Source organism: Phragmites australis, chromosome 3, assembly GCF_958298935.1.
Source record: "Phragmites australis chromosome 3, lpPhrAust1.1, whole genome shotgun sequence".
In the NCBI taxonomy this organism is placed as follows: domain Eukaryota; kingdom Viridiplantae; phylum Streptophyta; class Magnoliopsida; order Poales; family Poaceae; genus Phragmites; species Phragmites australis.
The window spans coordinates 8,442,812-8,456,689 of NC_084923.1; the positions used below are offsets into that span (position 1 = coordinate 8,442,812).

Consider the following 13,878-nt stretch of genomic DNA (forward strand, 5'->3'; position numbering starts at 1 on the left):
TGCAAACATTTGGAGAAGATAAAAGAGTAAGGAGGTAATTAAGAAACTAAAGATAATTTTTAAAGTTAAAGAGGAGAGATAGTTCAACAAAATGCATATAGAATTGGAGAAGGTTTTGAATGAGCTTGCGACATAATGGTTGAATGGCGAAATGGCTACTAAGTGCAAATGGGCGCTAGCGTATGATGATGGTGGTTGTTGGTATGGACTAATGACCACAAATATCTCGGAGGTATTCAATAATGTCCTTAAAGGCATACGTGCAATGCATGCGTCTGCCATCGTGGAGTACACCTTCCACAAATAAAACTTCTATTTTATCGATCGGTGAAAGAAAGCATGTAGTGGACTTGATGCAAGTGAGATGTGGGGAAAAAGCTATCACCAAGCACCTTACAAAGTAGGGAAAAATATGTACTACATAAGAGGCACAACTCTTTGATCTAAGGGGCTATGTTTACAACGTTACATTAGCATTTCAAATTACTATAGGGGCTGAGAGTTCTTACGGCCGGATATGTAGAGTCAACTTAACTATATCGGAGTGCACGTGGAGGACCCCTCAATTGTTGCATGTCCTGTGCTCTCATATCATCATAGCATGTTGGATGAGAAAAGTAGACCACATATCACCCGAAGAGGAGGAGGCAGAGGACGACGGTCAGCGCGACACTGTATATGCCCCTGAGTCGCACCAAATGAAGTCGCGCCAATTCATTTGGTGTGACTCACCGTTGCCACGTTGGCGCTATGTGGCAAGGCACCAGGGCGGCCGCCAGCGTGATCACCTTGATCACGTCATATACATTGGTGTAATTATGTTGGTGAGTCATGCCATGTATTTTAGTGTGCTAAAAAGAATAGTTTTTAGAAATTTAATTACTCAAGTGTTATTTTTAAAATATTAGTTTAAAAGGGGGTTAAAATAAAAAAAATCCCCTTATCTTCGAGTCCCTGTGCGCCGGACCCCGCGCTTCAGGAGAAGATACCGGCGAGGAGATGGGACGGAGGAGGGTGGCCGTGGGGCACGCGGCCCATCAGCCCACCTGCGGCTGCCCCCACGGCCAGTGGCAGCGAGACATGGCCGGTGTTTATTTACCCGCGCTCGCAAACAAAGCTTGCCAGTTTGGCGTCCAGATCACCCACAGGCCAGGGCCACTCCACCCCTCCGTCGAGGCAGAGCGACTTGGCTCGCGCCGCGTTAGACACGGCTCCAGCACCGGTCCGGCGGGGCGCAGGGAGCGGCACGCCGGCCGGTCCCGGTGAAAAGTAAAGCACCTCCTGTACGTGCATGCATGGCTCGCTTTCTGTTTTCGCTGTCCGGCTTCTGCGTGGGACCCCACGGTGTTCATGTCGCCGGTCAGAGTGAGAGGTGATCAGTTCCTCTCCCCGTGAGGACCCCAGGACCGGCCTACTTGTATGCATCGCCGCCGGTGCCGTGAAATGAACCAAAATATTTATCAAATCACTTGTGCTAGCATTCCTAGCATGCAGCATAAATCACCCAAGGCAGCAGTGTGTCGGGCAATAAAATGTACGCGACAGTTTCAGTTTCAGTTTCATTTCATCTCATTGAATGTGTACAGTATATTGAATTCTCTCGGTTGCCTTCACCACCATAAATGTCCAATTCCAGATCGGACATTTATGGTGCAGTACATTCAGGAACCATCAGGCCTTCACTTACACGGGATGAAGGAGCGGAGATCAGAAGGCTGTATTTCATAAGCTTACTCCACTATACATCAATAGGCCAGACACTGGAAACGAAACTGAACAAGAAGCACCATGTAAAGCAGGATCTATCGGTGGAAGGTCATGACCTGTGATCCTCTCTTCTAACATACTGTTGTTCCTAGTAGCGGTTGACCTAGGCAGCCTTACTTAGACTGCTGTGTTGTCCCAGTAGTTCCTCAACTGTGACATATGGAGGAGTAGCCCGTCACGGCCTAATCCAGTAACGCTGCTTGTCATGATCCATGGAGGTGGCTCCTGATACAGTCCACTGATTGTTTCCTGGAACTCCTTGATATTCTCATCAGGTCGCCCCCCTTTACCTTTCTTTACTTTGTCGCACTTTGTGAAAACAAAGGTCAACCCAATCTGAAACGGCAATGTGGTAAAATGGTGAGATTGTCATTACTAGTTTGAGATCAGTATAACAGACATGTGTCGCACCAATGCAAGGAATAACTTATTTCAAACTGTAAGGTCAGCAAATAAGAAAAGAAACATTAGCAGCTGAAGAATATGATGACTTACATTGTTCCGACCAAGCCAATTAGCACAGTCAAGATCAATTTTCTGAGGTGGAATACTCGCATCAATGAGGAGCAGCACGCCAACCAAGGTATCTCTGTTCAAGAAGTACCCCTTGGTAAATGAAGACCAATCCATTCGAGCTGATTGGGACGCAGCGGCGAACCTATATGTAGGGAGATTGTCATGTTCACTATAGAGGCCACATGAGCTCCAACAGTATGTTCAAATAGTTTATGCTAGGGAAATGTTCTAATGATTGTGACCACTGGCGGAGGGTAATGGAGACCAAACTGGGCCTTGGCCCCCCCTTCTAAGTTGCTAAACATGTATTGAACTAGTATATATGTGAGTAAATTAAAGAGGAAAAAAGGGTTTGAATCTGATTGCTCAACGCAATGGACAGTAATATCAGACTTTCAAGACAAAGCTAGCTCTTACAAAAACGCATTTAGCTTTTATGTTGTTTTTAGCCTATTAGTTAGCCGTTGCTATTCCATTTAGCTTCCCTTTTTCTCTTCCAAAGCATAAGACTAGCAAGATCTCATGCATGTTAATGCGTTGTTTTGCACTTTTTTTCTCCTGTCGCACGGCTGCTCATCTATCTTGTCTTTAACATTTAATTTTTGCTCCTTGATTTTCAAAGTAGAAAAATAGCTTATTTGTTTTATAATGCGAGATGAATAGCAATGGCCTTTTTGGCCCCCCCTTGTTATCAGTTCACGCTCCGCCACTGATTGTGACTAAACAATCTTTAAAATGTATGGAAAGGGAAAATCAAGATATGAAAAGAGAAATGCTAGACAAAGAAAAACTATTAACTGATGCAAGTGGAGCTTATTCCCTATGCAATATTCCATGGACAAAGACATTGCATTCCAGAACTAACACTTCAACAGAAGCTAAACTTCTCAAGAGAACTTATGCAGGACGTACTTGTCACTTTGTTTTCATATAAGAAGTTAGAACCTGAATAGATTGCACCTACTGTCCTATCTGTATACATGTTAAATTTATCATAGTCACACAAATGCAGCATATACTAATGCTATATGCATAACTGTGGAATGCAAAGGTTCATAGACGTGTGGTGAGCATCAAATTGCTGATTGTATATGCCAAAATTCAAGTGTCGCGCAAATGAAAACATCAGCTGGATTAAATTCATAGTCGATATGTAAAGAAGAAAGAAAAATCAAAATATGTTCCTATTCTGAACGTAGAACTGAAGCAAACAAGTTGACTTCCTAAACAAAAATCAACCAGAAAACTAATCCATTTAAAGCGGGTGAAAAGAGTGAACATACCCATAGCCAGGCAAATCCACAAGGTACCAACTCTTGTTAATCAAAAAGTGATTAATTGTCTGGGTCTTCCCTGCAGAATATAGGGTGTCAGAACTCAGAACCCATGATGGTATATAAGAAAAGAACTATACATTTCAACAGAAGGCAAAAGGTACACATTTCAACAAAAGGCAACATGACATGCCAAGTTTGCCACATCAAAGTAAATTCATTAAGTTTGATAGATGGAACAAGGAGATTTATAGCTGAAGCAGATTCAAAGTTGACGAACATAAAGTACAATCTACAATAGAAAAATTCATAAGCAAACAAATAAACAATGCTAATTGCAAATCCAATCACTGGTTCTGAAAGCTGCACAAAGTTCAAATTTTCCTATCTAGAATGGCAGAAATATCAAAAGAGCCTTATCAAGTCTGAAGAAAAAACAAAACCAAGGTTTCAAATTCCAAATAATCATAAATCTTGGACCATGCCCAATACAGTTCCAGGCAGGCAACCGGCATTAACCAGTGCTTCCCCAGCTGGTTTAATTTGTTTTGTTTAGATGCTAAATTTGAATTTGACCAGTTCCCCGACTGGTTACCGCCCATGACAGCCAGTTTGATTTGTGGATTTAAAAGCTGAAAATTGAATTTGACCGGTTTCTAAATCCTAACTGACTACTGGCCTGAATGTCTGGCTCCGTACAATTGCCAACAGGATTTACAGTGCATCAATTTAAATTCAAAACTTGGATTTTACATTTATATGTTTCCAAGTTGGGGTTTGTTCTCCCAGTACCACCAGTAAACCAATTACCGCTGGCATTTGAAACCTAGATCAGAACTTTACCTCAAGCCTGGAACAATAACTTTTATTTGGTTCCTTGAAACCACTAGGTAACCTTAATTCCAAAACCGGGGGGTGGTTACATGATGCAATCTAGTGCGCCACAATGACACTACAGCATTCGATAACTCATTGATAAGCTACTTAAGAGCTAGACAGGAAAAAGCGTCTCTAAATTAAGGCCATTTCTAATAATGAAGGAAGCAAAACAACAAAGTATAAAGCTTGTTGTCTAGTATCACCAGGTTTCTTAGAGGTGAGCGCGGCCTCCTTGCGGCGGGTGAGGGCGTTGATGAGCGAGGACTTGCCGACGTTGGACCGGCCGAGGACGGCGAACTCGGGTCGGTCGTCCTTGGGGCAGTCCCGCGCGCGCGCGCTGCTCTTGACGAACTCCGCTTCCTTCACCCTCGCGTCCCCCGCGTACGGGCCCACCACAATGTTCGACCCCGGTATCACCATCTCCGCGGCCACTGCCGCGTCCCGCTCCACCCCAGGCGGCAGGAACAGCGCCGTGTTCACGTTTACCCTGGGTGGCGACGGGGCCTTCCTGGTGTTCTTGCGGGGCGGCCCCGGCGCAGGTGCCGCATCCCCGGGGGAGGCGGTCCCCGCCGCGGCCGCGGCCGCAGAGAGCGTGCGCCGGGCGGGAACTGAGGCGCGGCGGGATAGGGGTAGCGACGCGAAGGTTTGGAGGAGGAGGAGGGAGGGGCGGGGCCGGAGGAGCATAGCAGCTGGAGCGCGCGGGGGGCGTTCGACGGAGTGGCGGATGAGGAGGCGCCGGTTGGCTCAGGCAGCCGCCGTCTCGTGGAGCTGGGCAGGGCTAGCGTATTCGGAGGAGATGGGCCGGACTATGGCAGAAATAATTGGTCTGAAGCAGGGGCATTCTTTCCTGAAAAATTTAGCCCATTAACAGAGAGCAGACACGGACTAGGCTCCAAAAGAGAAAAATCTATGGCCCAAAATAACTGTTTTTTCCAATGACCTCGGGAACTTATCTGCTCATATTTCTACTCATATTTTCATTTGCTGCTACGCGAATCGAAAGCGGCTTCCAATTGCTCGGAAATTCTCAGCTATATGGGGGATTTTGATGGTGGCTTATTGCTATCGATTCAATGATCCCCATAGAGCGCGTATAATAGTAAAAAAAAAAAGGGCAGAGAAGAGGATTGAGGGACAGAAGGAGCTGGAGGCCAGCAAGGAATAGAAGAAGCTGTTCCACTCGATTATCCTGATCAAACCCTCGACCGAACATTCGGCATGTATAATAAAAATACTACATATTTTATCGTATTTGTTAATCATAAATTTACTGTTCCGGTTAGTCTAGCTAGCACATCATGTTAGTATAGCTTAAGTTGTCTAACGTTTTTGGTAGGTATAAGTCTATCTTTGCAGCCATTGGATTAGGTTTGAGATGTATGTGTCTATAGTTCTAAATGGATTCAGTGGTTAAAAAATATTATGACTTTAAAAGACAACCGCTACATAGTAATTAAAAAATTGGCATGTCAACGCTTCATTGACCTCTGGCCTTAATGGTAGGCAGCAGCTTGGAATGCAAGTTATATATATTTTTTGTTATTTGATCAATCTAAAACTTAAAAATAATGAATTAAAGATTCTCTTGTATTTAATTAAGTTAAAAAATAAACTAAATAATGATTCAAAACTATACATTAGATATCCGACAGTTAATATAAGCTGATGGAACCAAACCTATCAGTATATGAACAGTTCTAACATACATTATGTACGAGTTGTTCAAAACGAATATAATACAATTTGTATCTAAACTTAGGTCATGTTTGTTTTCTACTTCTGATTTTATTTCTACTGCTGTCAGAGGCAGAAGTCAAAAATCAGAACAAATGGAGTTCTGGAGAAGTGGCTTCTGAAGAAACTAGAAACCTGCTTCTTAGAAAAAATAAAGTAAAACTGAAAATCTCACTAAGAGACACTTTCTGAGAAGCTAAAAAATTATTGTAAACCAACAATCTATTTCTAAAAATAGTTTTTCAGATAAAATAAAAACACAATTTTTCAAAAAAAAGCTAAAAAAAACGTACCCTTAATTTCGCTTCAACAACCACTTAAGACCATCTCCAAAGGCTTCCCTTTAGGGATGAAAATCTCGTTGTGAAAAGATTTTCGTTTTTTTCAGCGCTCCAACAGTTTCCCTTCACAGTTACTGTCATGAAGAAATTTATAAGGTTATTCCTTTCAGGATAAGATTCTCTCTTATTTCTCTTCGCGATTCCCTCGAAAATAAACTGTTGGAGATAAGAGAAAATAAAGAGAATAGGAACGGAGGATACGAAAAATGAACTAAATAAGAGGAATATGGTTGGTGCTAGTTGCGTTCCCTATTCAGGTCAAACAGATTGTGAAACGATGGTGCCCAGTTTATATTCAATGACATCAACAGATGAACTGGCAGTCAACTACTCTCTGCAAACAACTCTTCAACATTTCATATCTACCAGATGCAAGTACAGAGTTGACCAACCAGGCACTGGTACCATGTCTAGACTCAACTGCTATGAGAGCTTTATTATCAATTGGTTACGGCAAAAAGGACGAGACCAAGACGACGAAAAAGTCCTGGTTTATAATAGTTGGTTGTTGAGCCGGCCGGACGACTGGTTATCGCTTCGTTTGGTCATCTCTGAACGGTTGGATGGCTCCATACAGGCAGCTGGATTTGTCGAGTTTGCTAACCAACAATTAGCCTAACAGCCATCATGATGAACTTTTAATCAGCTAGAGCAGCATATAGGTTTAGAATAAATATATTCGGTGGATATAGATGAACTTCTTTTGTCAAAAAAAAAAACTGTAGAGATGACTTATAGACTGAAGTACAAGAGCAGTGCCCATATTCAGTGAAAAAGCGTTTCGTCTATTCGCACTCTTAAAAAACAAGAACAGCAACGAGAAATCATGTGTTTTCTCATTATGAAAAGAGGGGAAGGCAGTCAATTCTGAGTATAGTGTACTTGAACTTGGGTACCTATCTCCGATCAGCCGAGCTAGACGCCATATTACTCGTATTCGCACTCATGTATGTGCTAGTTCTATCCTATCATTTTGGCTCTACTTCTGAAATTGTTTGCTTACAGTCTACAGACTTTAATCTCAATTGCAGTCTATTCATTGTCTCCAAATGTAAGCTCTACATTAATCATTTTTTTTCCTTTTCTTTATCTCTCACAGAGACAGATATATTAAGAGGCTTTTTACGGTCCTTGAAAAGGTACCAAGAGGTACCACAATTTTTAACTAGGGAACTAAAATTCATGTTATAATTTTGGTACCTCTTGATACCTTAAAAAAAAAAGCTCATATATTAATCAGTACTCGTTATGAACAGTCTGCCAGATAAATATCGATTTTCATATACTTTTGCTCGAGAAAAGACAGTGGAAACAAATAGAGTTTTTTTATAACTGAAGCATAAGGACTGCACATTCAGATTCAATATTTACTGCGAATACAACCAGAATTTCCATTAGGCGTCTCAAGTCAAGATGATGGGTATAAATCCAGTACAGATACATGAGCACAAGAGAAGCGAATGGAAAACCGCACATAACTTAATAGGTATGAAAATAACCCACAGGTGACAGGACTAAGGAACAGGCTGGATCATGAACAATGCATCTATTTTCTTTCAACTTCTTGTTCGACATGAACCAGCACACTAGTTGTGCTTCCCTTGGGTGTAGATGTAGTCGGTGTGAGCAACCAAGGTCCTCCTCATCAGGCACTCGCCCACATCTTCTCCTCCCTCGCATTCTGTCATGGCCTGCGGCTCCTCTTGTTGATCCATTTTTACCCCGAGCCCCGAGCCGATCTTCTCATGGAGAGAAGTGGATACTGCGCGCTGCAAATACCAAAGCATAGCATTGTCAGATGACCAGCAATGGTGGCGATTCTTTACGCAGCTAAAGTTAAGAAGGAAACATAAGCCACGGGATTCGATTCAAGTGGGCGACAGCAGAGGTTGCGAAGCAAGTATACCTGTGGCATGTGGTCACTCGATCCCGGTTCGGGCCTTGCGGCTTGGCTCCTCGTGCAGACGAGGAAGAGCAGAGCTGCCACCAAGAAGAGAGTAACCTGCAGCTGCCTGGAGGTGGAGGCCATTTCTGTAGGTATGTTCAAGGCTGGTGTGTCATTAGGTGAGCATAAGCTTCCAGCCATGAGCTATCTATTTATAAACGGCAGACACACATGGGTTCAACGGCCAGTCCCGATACCGACCAAAGACAAGACAAATGTCACTATTTTTTTCTTCGTAATGACGACAAGAGATCTGTCCATTTATCAAAAATAGAAAGAGAAGTTTTAGATAATAAAAAAATCGGGCAGAAGGAAGGATGCCTAACAACAACACCCCCAGCAAGAGGGGGGTTTCACCTCATTTAACGAAGGTGATCACAAATTACAAATAATAAAAGAGGGAAAAGAAACAAGATGAGCGAGATAGTCTCTCAATGTTGATCAACCTCCTTAATTTTAATGGACACCTGGAGCGTGTCAAGGTGCTCGTCCTGAAAAATTCTTCTGTTTCTTTCTTTCCAGATGTTCCACTAGAAGTAAATGATAATTCGGTTGAATTCCCGTCGGTTATGTTTGTTTATCATCTTTGAGGCCACGTGCCACCAATCGGCGAGGCTATGGTGCAGGCTGAACACTGAGATGCTTTGTATCCCGAACCAAGGTGCAACAAGTGTCGAGACTGCAACTGTGTACTCGCAGTCCTTACATAAGTGTAGAGGTGTTTCCGCCTCCTTGTCACATAATTTGTAAATCGGGTTATGAGGACAGCTCCTCTTGTTTAAATTACCCGTCGTAAGGATCTTGTTTTGCATAAGCAACCAAGCAAAAAACTTGCACTTGGGCTCCATCTTCTCTTTTCAATTGTGCTTCATATTATATCGAACGGTCGCACCTATAAATTGCACTTTGTATGCACTATGTGTTGAGTATTCTCCGCTAGTTGTCCACTTCCATCGAGATTGTGTTAGGGGTGGGTGTTATTGATTTTCCCTGTAGGCTTTCCCACAGCTTGACTAGTTGGTATAGCTCCTCCCTCGTTGATATTTCCCCTAATGATCTTAACCACTTATGGTCTGGCAATGCTTGCTTCACTGCACAATTTTTTCCCTCTTGGCCTTGTTGTAGAGCAACAGAGCGTGTTCCTTTGTGCTGTCTCATCCACCTAGTTGGAGCGCCAGAAGGAGGCCTTTGCGTCATCTCCTAGAGTAACGATGGTAGATGCATTAAAGAGGTCTAAGTCCGATTGATCATAGGGTAGTGGAAGATCTCGCCATGGCCAATCATCATCCTTCCACTTGTACCATAACCATCGTACTCGAAGCGCCTGAGCGAATTTTTGCAGGTCTGAGATGACAAGTCCTCCCAAGGCTTTTGGTCGATATACTGTGCTCCAGTTGACGAGGCAGTGACCCCCACTAACTTTCTCCAACTCTTCTCCTTTTTATAGGAATCCCCCGCGCAGCCGATCAATTTTTTTTTTGTGAGCCATTTTTGTAGCAAGAAAATTGTCAAGTGATACATGGGCTACGATGTCATAACTGACTTGACCAAAGTTTCTCATCCAGCAGGAGTAAGGAATTTCCCTTTCCATCCCAGAATCCTGCCCCCCCTAACTTGTCAAGAATTGGTTGGACATCGACGCGTATTGATTTGCTAAAGTGGAGTGGTAGTACCAAGTATTGCATGGGAACTCACTTAACTTACCCAGGAATTCATGTAGGCTCTCATCCATGTTCAGTTCTTGGCATCGAATTGGGAAGTTCTTCGTTTTGCCGAGGTTGGTGATGAGTATCCTGTAAACGGCATGCAATTTTTCCAGATCGGGGTTTGCAAAGATCATCGCATCATCCACATAAAGCGAGCACCGTAGGCTTGTTGCCCTTGGAAGGATCGGCTTGAGGAGCTCACCTTATGTGGCACGGGTGTTGGCCGAAGAGAAGATATCTTCCACTAATAAAGTGCGGCGAGAGTTTCTTCTAGAGAGTAGACTCAAGCTTGGAGAAGAAGTGGAGAGGAGGGAGAACCAAAAACGTGTTGATAGTAAAAAAGATTGGGTTTCCTGGTCTGGTAGCCAAGGGTCTGTATTTATAGTGCCATTTAGGGTGTAAATATACAGGTATACCTTTTACAGAGATAGTGATACAAGCTATCACTACACTACAGGGACCTAGGGTCGGCCAAACCGCATAGCCCGGGCCTAGGTAGAATACTTTTACCATACTCAGAAGATATTATCTACTATAACAAATACAGTAGTGCAAGTGGCCCTAGGGACGTGGTACCCAGCCGGTCGTTAATTGCGGCGCCACACTATACAGGAGTGTCAAAGTGGCCTCCACTTGCATCAGAAGGTCAGGGTGGCCACCACATACACCGGCATTAACTGTTGGTCACTTCGTGTCACGCGAATTACCTTTGATGTTCTCATTTTGCTGATATTCTCTTCGGAGGGAGAGAAGGCCGTGGAGGAATCCTCTTCGTCCTTGTCCTCTGAAAGCGCGGGAGCTGACTACTGCATCAGCTTTCGCAGTGGTAGGTCGCAGATGAAGCACATATGCCGCTTCATGCGCCGCAGTTAGGGCTTGTAGTTTTCTTCCCCATCCTTTATCAGTGCTTTTAGTCCCGAGTAGTCCATATACTAGGAACTCAGGAAGGCATGTAAGCATTTTTTGGATGTGAAATTTATTAATATAACTAAGTCTTTGGGTCCGCTTAGTGTTTGTTTCTTTGATCAAAGTGAATGACAATCCTCTGGGCATGCAACCAGACATGTTTTTTTTGTGTGTGTGCACCTAAGCTCCAGTGCCTCACCTTCCCCAGTCCCCTTGCATGCAGCGGTTGTTAGTGGGCGGAGAGTGCAATTGTAGGTATTTTTTAGTGTTTTAAGGGCGTCTGGAGTGATGAAGTCTTACACAGGTTTAGGCCTCAATGCAAGCGAGGTAGGTGTCATCGATGTGCGGAGGGTTTGGACCCCGACGCCTTTGGCCGGGGATATTGACCTCGTTGTTCCTAGTGGAGCAGGTGTAGCCGATAGTGGGTCCATGAGACGAGTTCTTTAACGGAGATGAGGTAGTTTCGAAGCCTAGTAGCGGTGGATGGAGGAGAAGCCGACAATTAAGGCCGAGGGAGACAGTTTGTGACCCCCTCAGCCCTGGCCACCACTAGGTTCCAACATGATACAAACATTCTTCTATCCAATGCCGATACAGACTCCTTTCCAAATATATTTCAGATTTCTAACTCAAAGCAATCAATTCGGAGCCCGGTGACAATTGAAGGAGGTGAGGCTCCAGAGCCAGGGCCATCCGGAGCCCAACGATGGTTGCTAGAGGTGAAGCCAATGACTAGGCCGAGGGAGGCAGTTCGTGACCCCCTCGGCCCTTAGCCGTGGTAAGGCTCCGGAGGTAGAGCCATCCAGAGCCCAATGACAGTTGTCAGAGGTGAAGCCGATGGCTAGGCCGAGGAAGGCAGTTCGCAACCCCCTCGGCCCTTAGCTGTGGTGAGGCTTCGAAGGCAGGTACATGCGAAGCATGGTGGAAGTTTTGTCGGAGCTGAAGCCGATGGTGAGGCTGAGGAAACCACTTTGGTACTCGGCCAGCATCCTCGAGATACTAGAGGGTTTCACGCCTCTATGACATCATTCTATGCCTTCAACTCAACAGAGGGTTTTTCGTACCTCTACGGCATCGAGGCTTACGCCTTCGACCTACCAGAGGTTTCCGTTGTATCTCTACGACATCGGTGCTTACGCCTATGACCTGTTGGAAGGTTCTTAGTACCTCTACGATATCGGAGCTTATGCCTACATCCTGTTGGAGGGTTTTTAGTACCTCTACAGCATAGGGGCTTATGCCTATGACCTGTTAGAGGGTTTTTAGTAACTCCATGACATCAGGGTTTATTCCTATGACCTGTCAGAGGGTTTTTATACCTCTACGGCATCGGGGCTTTCGCCTACGACTTGCCAGAGAGTTTCTTTGTACCTCTACGACATGAGGGCTTATGTCTACGACCTGTCAGAGGGTTTTTAGTACCTATACAACATTGGGGTTCCGCCTATGACCTATCGGAGGGTTTCTTTGTACCTCTACGATATCGCGGTTTTCGTCTATGACTTGTCGGAGGGTTTCAGTACCTCTATGGCATCGAGGCTTTTGCCTACGACCTACCAAATGGTTTCTTTGTATCTCTACGATATCGTGGCTTATGCCTATGACTTGTCGGAGGGTTTTTAGTACCTCTACGGTATCGGGGCTTTCGCCTATGACCTGTCGAAGAGTTTCTTTGTATCTCTATGATATCGGGGCTTACGCCTACTACCTGTCGAAGGGTTTTTAGTACCTTTACGGCATCGGTGCTTTCACCTATGACATGCTGGAGGTTTTGTCTATACATCTACGACATCGGGGCTTTTGCTTACGACCTATCAGAGGGTTTTCAGTACCTCTACGGTATCGGGGCTTTCACCTACGATCTATCGGATGGTTTCTTTGTATCTCTACGACATCGGAGCTTACACCTATGACCTGTCAGAAGGTTTTTAGTACCTCTATGACATCGGGACTTACGCCTATGACCTATCGCAGGGGTTTCAGTACCTCTACGACATCTGGGCTTTCGCCTGCCACTTGTTGGAGGGTTTTAGAGGTTTTTAAGGTATTTCCGCTACCGAAGCTATGCCATCGGTGAGGGAGGTTTCTAAGATGTCCCCACCACTGAGACTAAGCTATCGGTGGGGAGGTTTTTTAAAATGTCTCCGCCACTGAGGCTAGGCCATTAGTGGAGAGGTTTTTAAGATGTCTCCGCTACCCGGGCTAAACCATCGGTGGGGAGATTTTTAAGATGTCTCCACCACCGAGGCTAGGCCATCAGTGGAGAGCTTTTTAAGGTGTCTCCGCCACCGAGGCTAAGCCATCGGTGGGGAGGTTTTTAATCTCTATACATTATTTCAGTGAATATATAACTTAAGTTTTGACTGTAGATATAACTTAGGTTTTACTATTTATTATTGAACAAAGATATAACTTAAGTCTTACGGTATCCTATTACTACCTAGCAGATATCTGTCGTAGAGATTTTCCATTAGATAAGCTAGCTACTTTCAGAGTACGTTGACTTTGTTGTATAAATACTAACTAGCTAGGTAAGCTATTACTAGGTGGCCATAAGCGAGCGTACCTATGCCAAAATGAGCCCTCCATAGTAAGGTTGAAGGCTAGGAAGAACTTTGCAGCCTGAACACAGCGGAAGGGTCAGCTTCGTTGACTTGTGCTACCTGCTGAAGGGTCTGGGCTGCGTGGGCATCCGGAGCACTCGGAGCCCTGCACCTCTTTGTCACGGCCAATCCCACCAGTGTCGAACCCGATGGGGGAGGCACGTCGGGGCCCCAACCGCTCTAGAGGCTCACGTAGGACCCCCTATG

The 13,878-nt window shown here is 44.5% G+C and overlaps 2 protein-coding genes across 2 annotated transcripts; both read right to left on the reverse strand.

The window, feature by feature from the left end:
• Nucleotides 1-1,533: 1,533 nt before the first annotated feature.
• LOC133911952 (GTP-binding protein At2g22870-like) lies at nt 1,534-5,255 on the reverse strand. Its single transcript, XM_062354454.1, has 4 exons — nt 4,640-5,255; nt 3,567-3,636; nt 2,263-2,425; nt 1,534-2,103 (listed from the first exon to the last, which is right to left on the reverse strand). The coding sequence occupies exons 1-4, from the start codon at nt 5,118-5,120 to the stop codon at nt 1,885-1,887; spliced, it is 933 nt and encodes a 310-aa protein (XP_062210438.1). The 5' UTR covers nt 5,121-5,255; the 3' UTR covers nt 1,534-1,884.
• A 2,657-nt stretch (nt 5,256-7,912) lies between these two features.
• On the reverse strand, nt 7,913-8,592 carry LOC133910951 (phytosulfokines 4). Its single transcript, XM_062353190.1, has 2 exons — nt 8,418-8,592; nt 7,913-8,280 (listed from the first exon to the last, which is right to left on the reverse strand). The coding sequence occupies exons 1-2, from the start codon at nt 8,538-8,540 to the stop codon at nt 8,098-8,100; spliced, it is 306 nt and encodes a 101-aa protein (XP_062209174.1). The 5' UTR covers nt 8,541-8,592; the 3' UTR covers nt 7,913-8,097.
• Between the last annotated feature and the right edge of the window lie 5,286 nt (nt 8,593-13,878).

What these genes read in the sequence shown, in the direction of transcription:
- LOC133911952 (XM_062354454.1), bottom strand. Translation starts at nt 5,120, where the DNA reads ATGCTCCTCCGGCCCCGCCCCTCCCTCCTCCTCCTCCAAACCTTCGCG. An exon ending in GCTCACCTCTAAGAAACCTG is followed by an intron (nt 3,637 to 4,639) that starts GTGATACTAGAC and finishes TATATTCTGCAG; the next exon opens with GGAAGACCCAGACAATTAAT. An exon ending in ATTGGCTTGGTCGGAACAAT is followed by an intron (nt 2,104 to 2,262) that starts GTAAGTCATCAT and finishes TTGCCGTTTCAG; the next exon opens with ATTGGGTTGACCTTTGTTTT.
- LOC133910951 (XM_062353190.1), bottom strand. Translation starts at nt 8,540, where the DNA reads ATGGCCTCCACCTCCAGGCAGCTGCAGGTTACTCTCTTCTTGGTGGCA. An exon ending in CGAGTGACCACATGCCACAG is followed by an intron (nt 8,281 to 8,417) that starts GTATACTTGCTT and finishes TGGTATTTGCAG; the next exon opens with CGCGCAGTATCCACTTCTCT.